Source organism: Mastomys coucha, unplaced genomic scaffold (genome assembly GCF_008632895.1).
Source record: "Mastomys coucha isolate ucsf_1 unplaced genomic scaffold, UCSF_Mcou_1 pScaffold6, whole genome shotgun sequence".
Classification (NCBI taxonomy): Eukaryota; Metazoa; Chordata; class Mammalia; order Rodentia; family Muridae; genus Mastomys; species Mastomys coucha.
In genome coordinates, this window is record NW_022196912.1 from 30,084,155 (window position 1) to 30,102,624 (window position 18,470).

Consider the following 18,470-nt stretch of genomic DNA (forward strand, 5'->3'; position numbering starts at 1 on the left):
CTCAAAAGGATGCTTGCCCCACTTTAGACATCCTGTATGTTTTTAGTTAAAATTTAAAATACATAAAAATTAAGGAAAAACAGTTGTAAAGAGGCTCAGCTGTTCAGAGCACTTGCTGCTCTTTCAGAGTTCCCAGCACCCAGTTACAGGCTTAGAGCTGCCTGTATCTCCAGCTTCGGGGTATCAGATTCTCTCTCTTCTGGCCCCCATAGGCACCTGCACATATATACATACAGAATAGTTTTACAAATACAGACGGCTAAATGAAATTCTTGACATGCAGTTCCAAATACCACTAGGTGTCAGCAAAATCCCCCCAGAATTATAGATTTTTTCCTAACTGTGAGGAAGGTGGCACTTCCATCCACAGCAGGACCAAGGTGCGTTTAGCTCATATGATTTTCAGAAAAGACGTATGGATTATCAGGAGATGAATTAACTACCTTAAAGACAGACTGCAGGTTTTATTAATAGGCAAGGCATCAACATGGCTATAATACATTCCCTATTTACTGAGACACCTACATTCTTTTATCATTATTTTACTCATGAAGCAGTCTTTTAAAAAAAATATCAATGCTTCAGTAAATCAAGATGCATTTATCTCATACATTGCATATAAAATACAGAGACAAATTGAAACAATCACATTTATTGAATTCTTTTTTAACAGAGTAAGAGAACACAAAGCCAATCAAATGAAATAAAACAAATAAAACAATAAAACAGTGCAAACTAGTACACAGTTGTGCATCAGCTGTCAGGAGCTTAGACAGGCACCAGACTTACTATCTCAAAGTTAAGCAGGGAAGCAAGACAACCACCAAGCAGCTAAAAGTGCTGTCACAAGCCTTCCCCTGAAGCTCATATTTTATTCATTACCAAGTCTCTTCATATTACTGTGAGAAGAGAGCTAATGAATCATCAGAGGTTTATCAGTCACCCACTTGGTCCATTTACTACCTCAAAGATTCGGATATGGAAGTTCATGGACGCTGTATCTTGGGAATGGGCAGAATGGAGCTGGTGTGTATCACAGAATGCTCACGGCCTCAATGAGGGGGAATTACAACTGTTTGGGGCTTGTTCTCTTGACTAAAGCCCCTGTACCCATGTGACTTGGGTTTGCCAGAGTTTGGCTATGTCCAGTAGTTGTGTTTCTCAAACAATGATCCACAGTATCAGGTGCAAATACTCCAGAAAATAAGGCAAAAATCTGGATCATTTAGGACCCAGACTTGTGGAGTTACATAGCATTACTCCTACCCACTATACCATTAGTCAAAGCAGTCATGAGCCTCCCCATGTCCAAGGGAAAGAAAACAACATTCTAGCTTCTGAGGGGGAGTAGACAGGTCATGCTGAGTAAGAATAAATAAGGTGGACAAGACTGAAAAATCCTTGGAAGATACAACCTGCCTGCTGAAGAAAAGACCACATCCTTTATAAACATACTTTATAGCACTCAGTCCCAAGAGTGTCATTTCAGTCTAGCATTAGGATAAAGTCTTGGTTTTCATCAACTAACTCAAGTCTACTCCAGCATGGTGGCACATACTTGTAATCCCAGCATTCAAGAGGTAGAGACTGACGATCAACATTTTGTGACCAGAGGTCCAAGGAAAGCCTGAAGTATATAGATAGGACCCTGGCCCAAAGCTATCTAAATACGTAAATTGATTCATTAGAATCATTTAGAATAAAAAAATAAGTCAGGTCCAGGTGCATATTGGACTCCATGATGCTCCTCAAGTACATTTCTTCTGAGGACCTACAAAACAAAGTAGCAGGTTAGCCCCACACACATTCAAGAGCTCTGAAGAAAGCACAAAATAACTCTTACAGCCATTCACATTGTAAAAGTAGACACCAAGAATGCACACAGAAACACATGCCCATTCCTGGATTAAACCTTAGCCTGCTCCCTGAGCTCTTGGCTCCTCTTACTACTTAAGTTCTTGGTTCCAAATGCCCACACCGTCCTTCCTGTCCCATTTCCATCTGAGCAGTGTGCTCCACCTGTATCATCTGAGGCTTTTTAAAATCGTTTGTGAAATTTGTCACAATTTATTTCAAAGTTTTGTGAGTTTCCTGTGGATCAATTATCAGTCCATTCAAAGCTCACGCACATGCAATGATCTCAAGTCCTTCTTTGCTGTAGGCTCTTTCTTAAGAGGTAGGCCATGCCCTTCTGCTCATCAACAAAAAGCTCTGTAAGCAAGCGAAGGTGACTGTCCTCCAAATGAGTCAGAGGCTGAGGCAGACAGGACTTGAGTTCAAGGTCTGCCAGGGTAACATTGAGAATGAGATACTTTGTCACAAACAAACAAGCAACAATAACAAAAAGACTGAAAAGTCACCTACGAGACTTCTGAGGTCTTAAAGTTTTGCAAAACACACCCAAATCCCACCTTTACTTAAAGATCACTTTCTATCAGCAACATGGAACTCACACTTGAGGCCTTAGGGTAAAATTTTAAAAGCTAGAAACAGAAGTAATTCTACTTTTATCCCAGAAAAATTATGAATCTCATATCTAAGGCTTTGTAAGGAAATAAATACTAGGCTTCATTTTCTTATCCTGTATTTTATCATACAAATAAGCTACTTATAATTCACCACTCAGAAATCACTTTAATCCTGATGCTTAATTTATTTGTCTACTTTCAATTTTCCATTTTATGATGGTAGTAATTTTTGCTAAGTTTCTTTTCACAACATATGCCGAAGGCACCCTACCCTACTTTTAGCCCTCTCTGACAACCTCCTTGAGACTTGTTCAACCCCCCTACCACCACCACACCAAGGCCTTTCAAGTTTCGGCCTACTGTTCAATGAAAACTCGGGGCACATCTCATCCCTGGCACCCAGATCTGCTCAGTTATCATTTCCACATACAATCTTCTTCCAAAACACAATGGGTAAAAATTAGGATAAAATTATGCTCACACCTTCTGTAAAGCAGACAGACATTCAGACAGGACACAGCAGTGTGGGGTTGGATTTTTTTTTTAGCTCTACAGTGTCTGAGCCTCATCTAGGGAATACCAAAATAGTCATAAGCTGGGTGTGTGTGTGCTAAAGCAGTGCCTTACACATGCCCTCTCCATGTGGAATGTGTTATCTGCAGCATGACAACCTCAGAACAGTTCAGACTTTCAGCACTTTCAGTGCTCAACATGAATCAAGTCCCCAGTGAACAAGAAAGATGTGCATACCCCCTTGTGTGAACCAGCTCACAAGTCTTACGTCATCACAGAAGGCAAAGTGAGACAGGAGACAGCGCTATAATTACTTTTGAAAAATATAATCCTCCAGACCTGTTTATCATGAAAAAGCAGCCTGGGAGACAAGAATTCTACTGTCGATGACTTTGCAGACCCATTTTCGCTCCCTATCAAATCCACATCAGGATACTGACAAAAATCAAAGGTAAATTAACAAAATCCAAAGGAGCACACTGAACAGCAATGGAAATGACAACAGATGCGCTGGTGCCTGTTACAGTTGTTTGATGGGGAGATACTGGGAGATGACCTGGAGGTGGGGACATTCTCGTTGACAGTCAATAATTTGGTTGTGTGTTCCTCCACCACAACCAAATTTTTCTTTCAAAAATAAAATGAGTTAATGGAGTTAAAAACAAATTTTATCAATATTCTATATGAAAATACATTAGAACAAATACCTGAATTTTGAAATATTTTACCTAATATTTTAAATGTTCTGCTTCTCAAATTTTTAAATTGCCAACATTTAGAGAATAACAGAACACACATTAATTAAATTAATGTTACATGTTATAGGTTGGAAAGGATATTATTTTAATATTTACATTCTAACAAAATATGACTTTAAAAAATGAAGAATACTTTGTTTTATTTGCAAACACTATGAATGAAATGCCCCCTTATTACACACAGCTGCCATTTATTAATTTTACAGAATAATAAAATAAGTAGTATGTCTACAATATAAAGCATAAAGAAAAAGCTACATCCATGAGTTGTTTGGTTTGATGTAAGGACTGGTTATGTAGTGCTGATGAGCCTGGGGCTGATAGCAGCTGAGTCTGGCTTTGAACTCATGGAAATCCTGATGCTTATGCCTCCAGTGTATTAGTGACAAGAGACTAACTAGTACTATTTTAACAGGGGTCAACCTAATTTCATTAGTGGATTACTGTACAAACAATCATATCAATTATGAACTCACTGAAATATAAGCTTATTAAAGGATCACAGTCTGTATTATTCAAAACTAAACTACAACAAATAAATTAATGTTCTACTTTATCTGCTCTGCTCTTTCCAAAAATAAACGGCATAGAATATCACAATCCGCTAGGCAGTGGTGGCGCATGCCTTTAATCCCAGCACTTGGGAGGCAGAGGCAGGCAGATTTCTGAGTTCGAGGTCAGCCTGGTCTACAGAGTGAGTTCCAGGACAGCCAGGACTATATAGAAAAACTCTGTCTCAAAAAAACAAAAAACAAATAAAAATAAAAATAAATAAAAAGAATATCATAATCCATGAATAAAGATGAATAGATCTCTGAAAAACTGACAGTCAAAGAAGGCCTTTATTGTTAAGTTATTGCCTCAACTTAATTTGGCATTGAAATTCTTATTCTCTTACCCTAATCATTAATGTTGCCGTACTATAGCAAAACAAAACAGAAACACTTCACTGATAAATCCACCAAACAAATCCATAAAAATGTTGGTTTTCCAATGCAAACATTTCAAAATTATAGAAAACAAGCTTCACAATTTTTTCAGGGCTTATGAGGAAAGAGGATAATGAAGAATATTTATGGGGTTCATTCACAAAGTATAAATACTAAACTATCTGAACAAAATAGCTGCAAAACAGATATTAGTTATTAAACAAAAACAGATAGATGGTTGGTAGGTAGGTACATAGGTAGGTAGGTAGGTAGGTAGATTCCCATTCTTGAATAATCTTTAGCACTCAAGATGCCAGACAAAAATCCCATTATCATCATAAGCAATAATATGTCTAAAATTATTTCCCAACTTTGATATAGTTATATTAATCTACTTAATATGGCTGCACAGACAAAGATATACCTGATTTTTCCCCTATTGGTTAGGAAATTTTCTGGGTTTTTTTCCCAAAATATTCTTTAAATTAGCAAATGTTTAGTTCTTCAAAACTATCTACATTATATGGACTCTCAAGTACACTTGTATAACTTGATAGTTCAACTTTTGTCTTGAAACAATGCTCTGAATTTACTCAATTGATGAATTTATATTTACAAAATACATTCCAATTCACAGGTAAATGCAATGGCAAGATATGGCTTTCTCCTGTCAGCACATAGAAGTGCCATGAAAGTCATGCACATCCTCATCTTCAAGCCAAAGTCAAGCTGAATGTAATGCATTGCTTTGTGGAGGTCTAAGAAGCTGCAGGGTGGATTAGATCAGTGCATGCTACATTAATGTGTGTGCAGACCATACAGAACCTCATGGAAAATATAAAGCATAACATCACAAATGAAAGGGACCCAAAAGCTACCAACCAGAAACATGAAACCAAATTAAAAGCAGACGTGAGAAGATGCTATGGTTCTTGCCTGCACTCTTAGCACTACTAGAGTAGGAGTTCATGGCCAGCTGAGACTCTGCAATGAATGTGAGGGCAGCCTATTCTACATTAGGCTTTGTTTCAAAGAAAAATAAAATTACACACTCAAATACATGTATGGAGAAATTAGATATAGACAGTAAAGTATGGCATTGAATCTGACCTCTCTCCCATCTTCTTTCAATAAACATGAGTCCTACACACATCCATATTTCCTAGGAAAAATGCCCTCAGAATGTCAACTACATATATTATATCCATGATTGCAATTATGACTCTAGAAAACTAACAAGAGAAACAGAGATGCTGCCTGAAAAAAAAGATCAGAAGGGAATGGTGTTAGAATGTCCACTGGCTTTCAACTGCACATAACAAATAAGACTGTTTTAAGATACCATACTCACTAGGGTTTCTATTGCTGAGATGAAATGCCATGACCAAAAAGCAAGATAGAGAGGAAAGGGTTTATTTGGCTTACACTTCCATATTATATTACATAGTCCATCACTGAAAGGAATCAGGGGAGGAACTCAAACAGGGAAGGAAGTTGGAGGCAAGAGCCAATACAGAGGCCATGGAGGGGTGCTGCTCACTGGCTTGCTCCCTGTGCCTTGATCAGCCTAATTTCTTAGAACCCAGGACCACAAACCCAGGGATGGCACCACCACAATGGGCTGGGCCCTCCCCCATTGATCACTAATTAAGATGGATCTTACAGAGGCATTTTCTCAGTTTCATTTCCCTCTTCTCAGATGACTCTTCCATCACGTTCACATAAGACTAGCCAGCACAGATACTAGATAAGGTGATGGGTCATACTTCCTAAACAGCAACCATTCTCAGACACAAAATTGTGCATAGCACATTAGTATAGCCTCCAGGAAAAATAACAAAGTGAGCTCATCCTCTAACATGCATTAATGTGAGAAGTTGCCCTAACATGCATTAATATGAGAAGTTGCCCTCCGCTTACCACTTTCATTCGGCTCTGGAACCGCTAAAGCAAGATGGTGATTACATGCTGTCCTATGTATCATGAGGTTACACCCCCTTCTACACAAAACAGAAATATATGTTATAATTTTTGAAATACTGTGACTCTTACTAAGAATTAATCAAGATTTATCTGTGCTACCACAAAAGGGATTGCATTACTTCAAAAAATAATGATAATAAATTCCCAAAGGAGCTAACTATAAGACACTTGGGGAGCTGAGGGAGGAAAACGGCAAGTTCATTGCTCCTGGAGTACAGAGTGAGTTCAGCATGGGCCCCTTAATGAGATGATAGCTCAAGACAAAATGGCAAAATGAGGCATGTAGCTCAGTGGCAGAGTTGTTTGCCTATATAGGCAAAACACCAGGATCAGTCTCCAGTGGTGAAAAAAATAAAAATGATTAAAAGTTACAAAATGAAAGGTAAAAAAAAATCAATAGACAACAAGTTACACAGCTTTATTACATACAACAACTAAAACCATCTTACCGTAATCACTTAATACCTTTCCACCTAGGGAAAAGGTATCCATTCTGCTCCTTTTATTCTGTCCTATATTGTTAGAACTAGAAATGACTCATCATCACAATTCCATCTTCAAAACAGAAGCATTGTCACGAATGTATCCAAACAGTAAGTACTATGTTAAAACTCTGTGTACATTTTTATGAGGATGTGTCTGTGTATGCACATGAAGATGATGGAAGATGATGCCTAACCCCCTGGACTGGAGTTACAGCTGAGGTTCCAAACTTTGGTCCTCTAGAAGAGAAGCTGAGCTATCTCTCCAGCCCCTGTGCACCTGTGTGCTTATTTAATAAGTGAAAGATTTGAATATTGAGGCTTTCAGTCAAGGAGATGCTTAAAGTCATTCTGTCCTAGAGGAAGACGAGATGTAACGGCCTGACAGCAGGGTCCTGCTTCTGCAGGACTGTGGTAGCAAAATTAAACTCTTTTTTGTTTGTTTGTTTTTGTTTTGTTTTTTTGGTTTTTTTGTTTATTTGTTTTTTTAAGACGGGGTTTCTCAATGTAGCACTGGCTGTCCTGGACCCCACTCTGTCTACCAGGCTGGCCTCAAACTCACAGAAATCTGCCTGCCTCAGCCTTCCAAGTGCTGAGATTAAAGGCATGCACCACCTGGATAAACCTGTTTGTTACCATTGTTTTGAGTTTTGTTTGAAAATTATGTCCAAAGCACGAACATAAATTTGTAATGCACAAATCATGTTTCTTATATTTGTCTCGACACAATTTTTCCTTGAATGGCCTTTGACTTTGGGGTTTAATTTGGGGGAGTATAATTTAGCGTTTGGTTTTTCTAATGACTTACAGTGTGCTAAGAGCACCAGGGGGATGAAGAGGAAACACAAAAGTCAGTTGATGGAAAAAACTGATGGAAAAAAAAAACAAAGAAGATTAAAATACATGCAGCTGAATGGTCAGTGGGGGATATCAAATGCAAATCAATATGCATCATTTTTTATTAGATATTTTCTTTATTTACATGTATATTTCTCCTTTCCCAGTTTCCCCTCCAAAAAACAAAGAAACAAACAAAAACAACAAAAACAAACCCCTGCTGCCTCCCCCCTCCCCATGCCTGCCACCCCACCCTCTCCCACTTATTAGCCCTGCCATTCCCCTACACTGGGGCACAGAACCTTCACAGGGCTGAGGTCCTCTCCGCCTATTGATGATCGAATTTGCAATCCTCTACTATACACATGCTGCCAGAACAATCAGACCCCTCCATGTGCAGTCCTTGGTTGGTGGTTGAGACCCTGGGAGCTCTGAGAGTGCTAGTTAGTTGGTTATTTTTTTTTAAGTCTTCCTGAATCTCTCAGTGGCAAATAGATGCCCCTGATTAAACTAAATGGGTCACAAAACACATCAGTTCATGAAAGTGGCAAAAAGACTGGGGAGGGTTGGCACTGATAAGGATCAGAAGGGGCTACTCAGATGTTTCTGAATGCTTTCCTCCTTTAAGCATTTTTATGTGACACCTTGTGGCACAGGCATGTAATCTCAGCTATTTAGGAAGCCAAGGCAGGAGGATAATAGGCTCAATGTTGGCCTGGCAGGTTACTGAGACCTTGACTCAAAATAGGTTAAAAAAAAAAAAAAAGATCAAGTTAGCTATCAGGCTGTATGTTTTACACGGGTAGGCCCCAACACGATGACATTCCTGTGCGGCATCTGTGAGAGTAAATTCAAATAGTAATTCTTGCTTTGTATTAAAAAGTCACATTTGACCATGAATATAAACCGTGTGCTTCAACATTGCTCTCAATACTTAACCTTTAGCTGTATGGCACTTCACTACCAATAGTCGCCCTCTTTAGTTAATCCAGCAATCATTTCTCAGCTGACCAGCACTGAGTATCCCAGCAATACCCCAGCTAACTAGAAACATTGACTCTTAATTCAAAACAGCAAATGGTCCCCAAAGAGTCTGTACATTTTCCTCTGAAACTTCACAAGTCATGTCTCCATCATCTGAATTTCTCTCACACTTTTGTCTTCCACATTACCACTGAAAAGCTCATCAAGTTTTGAATGCTCAATGGCTTTTCTTGCCCAAAGTTCTGAAATCCTTCCACAATCCTCCTAAACATAACATACACAGTCACGTCTGTAATTTCAATTTTTTTTTCAAAACCTACTTTTAATGATGGTTCTTAAACCTTTTAACCTCCATTCTAGCCCACCCCCCGCCAGAAGTAATGGAAAAGAAAGGATACAGGGGAAGTGGACCTGTTTAGAAAGGTTCTTTGGAGCAACTCCTGTCTGTGTTATCAGGAAATCAGCACTTCAGTTCACAGATCAACAGCAGCAGCTCAATCCCCTCACAAACGCTTCACGGATACACCAACAGTCCTGTTCGGTAGAGTCTGGATAGCAGCAGCAGTGGCAAGACCTAGCAGGAACAGCCAGGCCATCTGAATAGGCAAGAGTCAGCAGGAGGGACCAGGGCCAACAGGAACAACAGAAGTTCTCCTCTGTACCTCTCTCAGCAAAGCAAAGATGAGTGATGCCTTGACACCAAAAACCAAGCTTTACCAACAAGTCCCAGGCTCCTCTAACAGTCCGTAGAGTCCTATATATCACCCCTCCACACAACGCCTGTCCTCCACGGGTCTTGCCTCAGCATGTGAATCCTGACTTAGCAAAACTCTGTGAGAGTCTGTATTGGCTGATATCATGTTGCCAATCAGCCTGAGTCTGTGGAAGCAGCAAGAAGCCACCACAGCACACATCCTTAAGTTTTTTGATGCATTCAAAGAATCTTTTATCACATGTACTTTCCCGTGCTTTTGCTTTAGCAGAACATCCTTTCACCTGTGTCTGCTTCAGAACATGTTTGCCCTATCCAAAACACCATCCAACACAACTGACTTTCCAAAGAACCTTTAAGTTTCCACTTTAGAGGTCTGTCACAATACCTCCCACTCCCCATAGCAGTTTCTATAGTTAAGGTTACTATCACTGTAATGAAACACTATAACCAAAACAACTTGGGGAGGAAAGAATGTATTAGGTTTATACTTCCTCATCTCTATTAATCATCAAAGGAGGTCAAGACAGAAACTCAAGCAAGGCAGAAACCTGAAGGCAGGGGCTGATGCAGAGGCCATGGAGAGGTACCACTTACTGGCTTACTCATCATGGTTTCTCAACCTGCTTTCTTATAGCACCAGGACCACCAGCCTGGGAGTGGCACCACCTAAGGTACATATCCTCCCTCTCCCTACCCCCATCAACAAGTAATTAAGAGAATGCCCTATATGCCTGCCTTAGGCTGATCTTATGGAGGCAATTTCTCAGCTGAGGTCCCCTCCTCTTATGCCTTTGCCTTGCATCAAATTAAATACAACTCCCCAGCACAGCCATAGAGATTCGGCAGCTCCCAGAATCATATGCACAACAGCTAAATGCTACTGCATCTTGAGAAGCCCATGACTATCCAGCCTCCTACGTCCTCAGATTACAGGCATGTACCACTTCACCCTGCTACAACTGTTTTCCTTTAATCCCCAGCACACTGATGTTCTGTTAATATCCATGCTTAAATCTACATTAAAACCCTTTCTAATCAACCACAGCCTTGCTTCAAAACAGCAGCAAATATAAGTGACTTGCAATCCAGACAAACTGGGGCACATGTTAAGTCCCCTCTTGAACCTTAATAACAGCTTCCATCGTAGTGCTGCAGGACATATTCAGTGAGAGAATACATACAACTTACCACAGTGCCTGTAACATAGAAAACCACCCACTGGTGCCATAACCATGTTCACTAACATCATGATGAAAGGTGTAAAAGAAGAAAGGGGGGCAGTTTCATAGCACTCATCCACTGAGATCAATCTAAATGAGAATTCACAGAAAATGCTATAATAGTACATCAGTAACAAGACATTTCTTCTCACTGAAAGAGGAAAATCTGTGATGGTGTGAGTTATAATTTGTGATATGGGGCAAGCATTATTTCGAAGTCTGAACAAACATTCATGGAGAAGGAACATCATCACCTATAAAATCCACAGTAAATAATCCATGGAGAAAATTAATAAAATGCAAATAAGAAAAATCAGACAAAAGCACATAAAAGATGATAAAAATCTCAATATTCAGAGTCTGTTTTATGTCTAATGGCTTAAGAGAAAATACAGTTCAGTAAGTTTGTTCAATAAATTTTAACTGACTTAGCAATATGCTAGAAACACTCTCAAAAGGTACCTGGATATATAATTGATCTGTACAAAATAGTGTGCATGTTGGAAAATTGATTCTTTGAAAAGAACTAAAGAGCTAACTAACCACTTGACCTGAACTCCTACAACCTCAGGAGTTTTATGAAAGTCTTGATAACATTTATATAATGTCATGCATGTGTACACACATGTAGTTGTAGAAATAGCTAATTTTACTGAAATATAATAAATCTGTCATTCAGAAATGGTAAAGATGGCAAAACAACAGCCCAAATTATTGTGTTTGTTTGTTTGTTTGTTTGCTGGTTGCTTGCTTGGTTGGTCTGTTTGTTTAGATGGGGTTTTCCTATGCAGCTCCTGCTGGCCTGAAACTCACAATACTAGCTGGGGCTAGCTAGCCTCAGTTGATTCTCTTGCCTCTGTCTGTTAAGAGATTGTAGCCACAATATACTATGCCTATCTCTATTCAGATTCCCTAGTAAGAATTTTTCTCTCTAATATGGTATGTTCATCCTGAACAGTTTTATTCTGTTAAAGAATCAAAAAATAGAAACTCCTTTGAAAACAGCAACTTACTTTTCAAGTGTTCTACTGCAATTTTTTCATTAACACCCACTTCTTTTAAGTCCATTGTGTTATGCTTTTCCTGGAATCCTTCAGTTGATAGGTTTTCAAAAATGTTTCCGAAGCAGCCTGTATTGTTCTCTAAAGGATCAGGTACTCTTCCAGACATAGATGCTACACATATCTCCAACAGAACTGTACTTTGGAAGTTAAGTTTCCCACTAACAATTTTTCTTCTCAGTTTTAAATTTCCAGAGTGTAATTTTTTGCTAGCATGGCTTTTCCTTAAGAGGTGCCTAGAGACGTTTCTCCTCTTCATAGGTTTCTTCCTCTGTAGCTTTTGTTTGTTAGTGCTGTAATTAGCATTTTCTTTTTTGTAACAATGTTTGTCCAACAGTGAACAGATGGTTTGGCTCTGTAGTTTATGCAAGGCTTTCATACATCCAGTAGCAATAATTCCATCAGGATGGGCTGAATCCTTAGGATGAATGGCAAGACCAGAAGCCACTAGCATATCTGAAACACTGTCATTCTCATGAAAGACATCCACTTCTGATATTGCTCCAGGACCATACTCCCTAAACTGAAAAACTAATCCTGGTTTGCTTAGGAAATCTTGAAAAAACTGTCTGACTTCCTTATTCCACAGTTTCCCTGTAGCAGGCAAGACACCATAGAGCCTACATGGATAGCTCAGCCTCGGCAAGTTCATAATTTTCTGAGGTACAGATTTAAGGTTCATTGCTTCTGAAAAAGGTACACAAACAAAAAGTCCATAGTCAACCAAAATGAGCTGTAAAGATTGATCCGAAACTTCAGATATTTCCGCTCTGTTCCACTGATCTTCCAACTCACTTTTGAACAAGCAACTAGAACCAGGAATCATGTGCTCCAGAGGCAATGCTTGCAAGGGCTCTGGTACATCTGAAAGCAAGGTAAAGAGGTACTTCATTACATCAAAGAAATCCTCTAACTGCACACAGAAGTCTGAGGGGTCACACACAGCAGTGGCAATGCCAGAATACCGTTTACCATTTTGGAGTGGCGCCCAAACAAAGGGCCGGATTGCACTTGGTGACAAAAGTGCCGGGGGCTCCAGACCCAAAACAGTACCTGCAGATGGCTGTTTTCTTCGTTCGTCCACCTGAGATGTAGTTACATTTAAATACCCCCAAAGCAACATGCCATCCAACAAAATGTCCACTTCCCAAGCATAGTCTAAATATTTCAGATAAAGGTTGCTCGTTTCCAAATGAGCAAATAAACACACAATGCATTCAAGAGTAGAATGTGTAAACCAAATCCATTTACAAGGTACTCCTTGTCGTGGACTACACATGATCTCACCACTAGGTACTTTGGCATTATTTATGGGCACCACTGCTCGCTGCCCATGATCTAAAAAAGCAAGTACTTTCTCGTCCATCCACTGCTCAACTGTTTTGGGCTGGTTCCACATTAAATTTCTTTTAGATGCTGCCAAGAATTGTAACCCCCTTTGAATATCATCCATTGATAACAAAGAGGAATTTTTATCTTCTGTAATAATTAATAATGCTAAATCTGATGTTTTCTGATTTTTTGGTAACATCACATGAAATTCCCCAGTCTCAGAAATGTAAATCATTTTGTTGTTTTCAAGCTGCCCAAGTCTGAACAGTTCAGAAGGAATTTCACCCAGCTGTTGGGAGAATGGGTAAAAGACCGTGGAACCTCCACACCTATTTTTTCTTCCTGTCTTCTCGTTGTTGGCTCCATGGGTACTAACTTGGTGAGTGATGACCCGAGGCATCTCCAATGCTGTCTTCTGCTGTTTAGGACATGGTGGCCACCTCAGCAATTTCTTGACGACACATTTATCACCACAGGTTATATTTACTTCCCACTTTTGATCATGTGTCTCCCAAAATTCACAAAAAACTATTCTGTTAATTACTCCTGAGGCAAAATAATCTGCAATTCGGCTTTTACATATTTCAATGGGCCCATCCCATCTTATCCTATGAAGAAAAGAACCAATTCCCAGCCGGGGGATAGTTAAGAGTTCCCTGTTAATAGAGTAAACTTTAGATCCATTTACTATGGCAGTATTACCATGATCAAAAACTTCCACTTCAAAGGACCCTTCTTCAGGCAACACATCCTTAGAAACATCTCTGGACATGACATGGTCATTAGCGTATTCTACGTGATCTCTCACCAGAGGGCTCAGACAATTCCCTTTTTTCTGAGAATCTGTCTTTTTGTTTAGAGCAAGGGTGCATCCCATTGCTTTGTTTCCATTCCCAGTACACCCCTTATGAAAATTGGCTGGATGGCGGATAGTGGGTGCAGATCCCTTAACCTGGGTACTCAAGTCAATGCAGGGTTGAATAATTTTTGAGATCGGAGGTCTAATAAGGAGAAGATTTTGAGAAGCTGATTGATTTAAATATTTGGTAAATAATTTTGATACCCTCTCTCCTGAGTTGGGACCCATGTTACTGTCTTCAGGAATGCGTGCAGACCCAGGGGCAAATTTTATATTTTTAAGTCTATCCTTCGAGGACTTCTTCAGTTTGCCTTTTGGCATGGGTTCAACTTTACAACAAACTGATGATTTCAAACTCCTGCTGTATATGCTTTGGGGATGCATCAATTGATCTGTTTTGTTTGCTGACTGTGTTGCTAGGCTAGTTTTATTTATTGCATTTTGGCAACGGTTGCTTTCTGTGTTTTCTTTCAAAGCAGCAGCGGATACCTGGTTTAACCTCTGATTCTTTCCCACATGCCAAGCTTGTTTAGAATGTTTTTCTCCATAAACATTAAGTAGCAATTTTATTGTCTGATTTATATGTTGATACCCATCATATAAGTCTATACCAAGCTGCCCATCTGATTCCCTAGACAGTACTACAGCTTTTAATGGTTTCCCTAAGAAATTGTCTTCAAACCATCTATTGATTTCTCCTGGAATATCGATATCTCCAAGATCTGATAGAAAACACTGAATCGCTTGCATAGGTGTAAACAGCAGCTCGGGAAACTGGTCAGAAATGGCACACAGCATATTTTCTTCGACCAATTGCTCATTCCCATAGTCCACAAAATAAACGCAAGTGTCAGATGACGACACTGTTGGCTTCACCAAGGCTCTATACGAGAGCCCATCCTCTATGTACTTCGAGATGCACAGTCTCATTCTGTTCCAGTCACATTTTGAGCACATTTTTAGGTTAATCATCTCTGTGATTCTTGTCTCCAGCATCTCTAAATCTTTGCTGTTTCTACAAAGCTGGCAATAGAACCTTTTGGGACTATACACATGAGATATATATACATCTTCTTCACTGCCAATCTTTATATTAAAGGAAGAGTAATAGTAACTGTAAAGACTAATTGAGAATGGGAGTGGCCTTGATAATACTCTGTGGTGGGTGGAGCCACGGCTAAGGAGAAATTCATTTGCACTGGTAAATGGTGATTGTAAATCCACTAAATTACGTAAGCATCTGGGGTGTATGAGAACTAAGGCATACACAGTACAGGTAAGTAAGCCTCCACATGAAGAAATGAAATTTCCAAAGTCTCTGGATGCTTCTGCTGTCCAGTCTAATAGTTTACAGCTAATGGGCTCAACTAGATAGTTGAGGCAGCATCTGAAAGCCTGGGCTTCTAGAGCAAGAAAATGAGGGTTCATAGCACAAAGATCTTTAATGAACACTCGCTCTCGATTGCCATAGTCAACAAATATTACTTCAACTTCTTGTTCTGAGGCTTGAGTCAAGATAGCAGCCCTGTACCACTTCCCGTCTCTGGAATGCTTAGCAACACAAGCTACCTTCCCAGTCTGATATGGCTCTGGGTAGATGTTATAATAATCTTGAATTTGTTCCATCAGTAGCTTTAAATCTCCTAACTTACACTGAAGCTGGCATGAAAAGTCACCAGGGCCATGATAGTAGGAGCAGTTGACTTCAAGAAGCTTTCCTGGTTTGAACACATATTCCTTATAAGGTTGTGGTGAGTCGGGTTCAAAAACCAAGTTGAAAGAAACTTTTAAATCCAGGTACCTGCACAAAGATGAGATGTTTTCTTTCAGCTTGTTGGAATTATACCTCTCAGGCTCAGGTCTTTTGACAGGGACAGAGGTCACAGCACTTTTCTCATGAAGTGTATTTAGCTTTAAAACTGCACGGTCTCTTACAAATCTGTGGAAACCCAATGCTACCTCTGCAGGTTCTGCATATCCAGCTCGTAGCATCAGAGAGACAACATCAGTATTCTCAGGAGCTTCAATATTCTGAATGTTCACCATGTACTTGTCGTCTCTTTTTGCTATAACTTGAAGCAAAATTGCTTTGTTCAAAATGATTTTTTTAAAATAATCTGTTGCTACCTTGATCCACACATCTGTCACTGGAGCTATATGTGCCAGTGAACAGTGCACGGCTAGAGGAGGCAACTCACGAAATGCTGGAAGCAAAATTTTTACATCAAAAAATGGTATAGAGTCAGTACTTCCATAGTCCAGGAGGTAAACATTAATCTGATAGTCATTCACTTCAGTGATGATGGCTCGGTAGAAACATCTATCCTTACTATATCTGGCACAACACAATAGTCCAGGTCCAGGGTGTCTCAGAGTTAGTTCATTATTTTCAGGTGCATTATAAAACTTATTTATAGTTCTCATTAAGTCTTGAAATTTGCTCTGGTACTTATTAATCCGTACCCAGAAATTGGATGGGTTCAATACATTCACTACAAATGCTATGTAGGTAGATTCAACCTCCATTTTTACAGTTTTAATGGGAAAAGCTGCTTTTAGGTCATCCTTTTCATTTAGTTCACCCACTGACTGCTCAAAATCAACTGCAAAGCTGTCTGTTCTGTAAGTGCCCGCATCATCCACGGTACCAGAAACGTCGGACTCAGATGCTGGACAATGTATCTGTGTGCCCCACATCCTCGGCAGACACTTAGAATTAGCTGCAGATTCTTGAGACTGTAAAGTCACATAATACAGACGTTCATCCTCACTGAACCAGTCAATGCAGGCATACACTACGTGCCCCAAAAGGGCTTGCTTAAATATGGCCAGTTGTTGTTTCCTTACTTCTTGGTCTGAACTGTGTAAATAGGTCAGCGAGCACGGGAACGAGAATGGCGGTGCAAGGATAAAATCCTGCTTCAGTTTCCTCATGTGGACAGAGGGTACAGACTCACTGCCACCATAATCCATGAACCAGATTTTCACTTGATTATCAGGCAAGACCTGCTGGAGAATTCCTCTTTGCCACCGCCCGTTTGTCCCTTTAGCAATGCACAGGAGTCCAAAATTGTCACACTCGGGGCTGGTTTCTTGACAGACCATTGTGTTGTTGTAATGCAAATTCATACGCTTTGTCAGGTCTTCTAGCTCTGGAATCTGCTTAAGTAATTGACAATAAAATTTACTGGGACTCACTGCAGATGACACTTTGATGCTGTCCAAACTTCCCACTGGTAAAGACGGCTGGAAATTATCTAGGACATACTGAATATCAAGTAAAGTGCTCTTGCTACTTGATGGCAACTCAGGACTTTTATGTTGTTGTAAGTCTAGCATTGGCTGGGGGATTTCCTTTAATATTTTGACAACAAGACGAAATGTATCCCTGTCAATAAATCTTCCTAATTGTAATTCAAGAACCCCAGCTATAACTTTAGGTGCCTCAAGAAGAATCATTTGAAGAGGCAAAACAGTTTGCATATTGCCTTTCACCTGCATTCCTACCAGTGACTTGAAATAATTCAAAGCTTTGGGAGACCATTTCTCTCCAACTGGGAGTATGTTGGCAAAAATGCCAAATATGACTCTGGGAGGGAGCTCAAATAATTTTTTGCAAGCAGAGGCTACGCGAGTACTATCAACTGTCAGCTCGTCTCCCCGATCAATAAGCAGCACATTATAGACTTCATTCTTCTTTCCCATGACTCTTCCTCTCTGCCATTCTCCAGTCCCTCTTTCCTCCACCAAGCAAAACTCATCAATGTCCACATTATTCTTCACTTTGGGGATGTACTGTATTTCCCTCTGCAATATGTGATAGTCAAACTGACACTCACTATTATTTTTGCCTTGAAATTTCACAAGAATATCCTTAGGAAGACACTCAATATGCAAAACTGTCAAATCCACATCTAAATGTGTTGGCAATAAAGATGTGGAATCCATTTACTAAAACAAGAAACAAATAAATACAAATTAGTTTCTGGATAGATGGCTATCAATATTGCATAAATTTCATCTTAAATAAATTTGGTAAGTAAATATCAAACATCAAGATAATTCTATATCTGTTTTTACATTTATTTGGGGGTGGGGGTAAGACATAAATGGAACTCAGAGGACAACCCATGGGAGTAGGTCTCTTCTTCTACTATATAGGCACTGGACATCAAACTCAGATCATCAGGCTTGATGGCATGTGCCCTTATTCATTGAGCCATCTCACCAGCCCTCATTTTATTTTGTTTTGTTTTATTTATTATAATAAACATGTTGCAGAAACCTGTATGAGCTAGGCAAAATGTTGTTAATATAAACAAGATGTTG

At 39.5% G+C, this 18,470-nt stretch overlaps 1 protein-coding gene across 10 annotated transcripts in view; it reads right to left on the reverse strand.

Moving 5' to 3' along the window:
* Positions 1-636: 636 nt before the first annotated feature.
* Positions 637-18,470, reverse strand: part of Tdrd15 (tudor domain containing 15) — a 50,256-nt gene continuing 32,422 nt past the window's right edge. For 7 of the 10 annotated variants that reach the window (XM_031356729.1, XM_031356723.1, XM_031356725.1 and 4 more), the window contains 2 exons: positions 11,903-18,092; positions 637-1,771 (listed from right to left, as the gene is read on the reverse strand). In XM_031356729.1, coding sequence (XP_031212589.1) covers positions 1,749-1,771; positions 11,903-18,089 — 6,210 coding nt within the window. In that variant the 5' untranslated portion in view covers positions 18,090-18,092 and the 3' untranslated portion in view covers positions 637-1,748. Of the gene's footprint in view, positions 1,772-5,911; positions 5,926-6,588; positions 6,669-7,966; positions 8,002-11,902; positions 18,093-18,470 lie in introns of those variants that run through there. The other 3 variants (XR_004114411.1, XR_004114412.1, XM_031356730.1) reach the window with 3 other exon arrangements.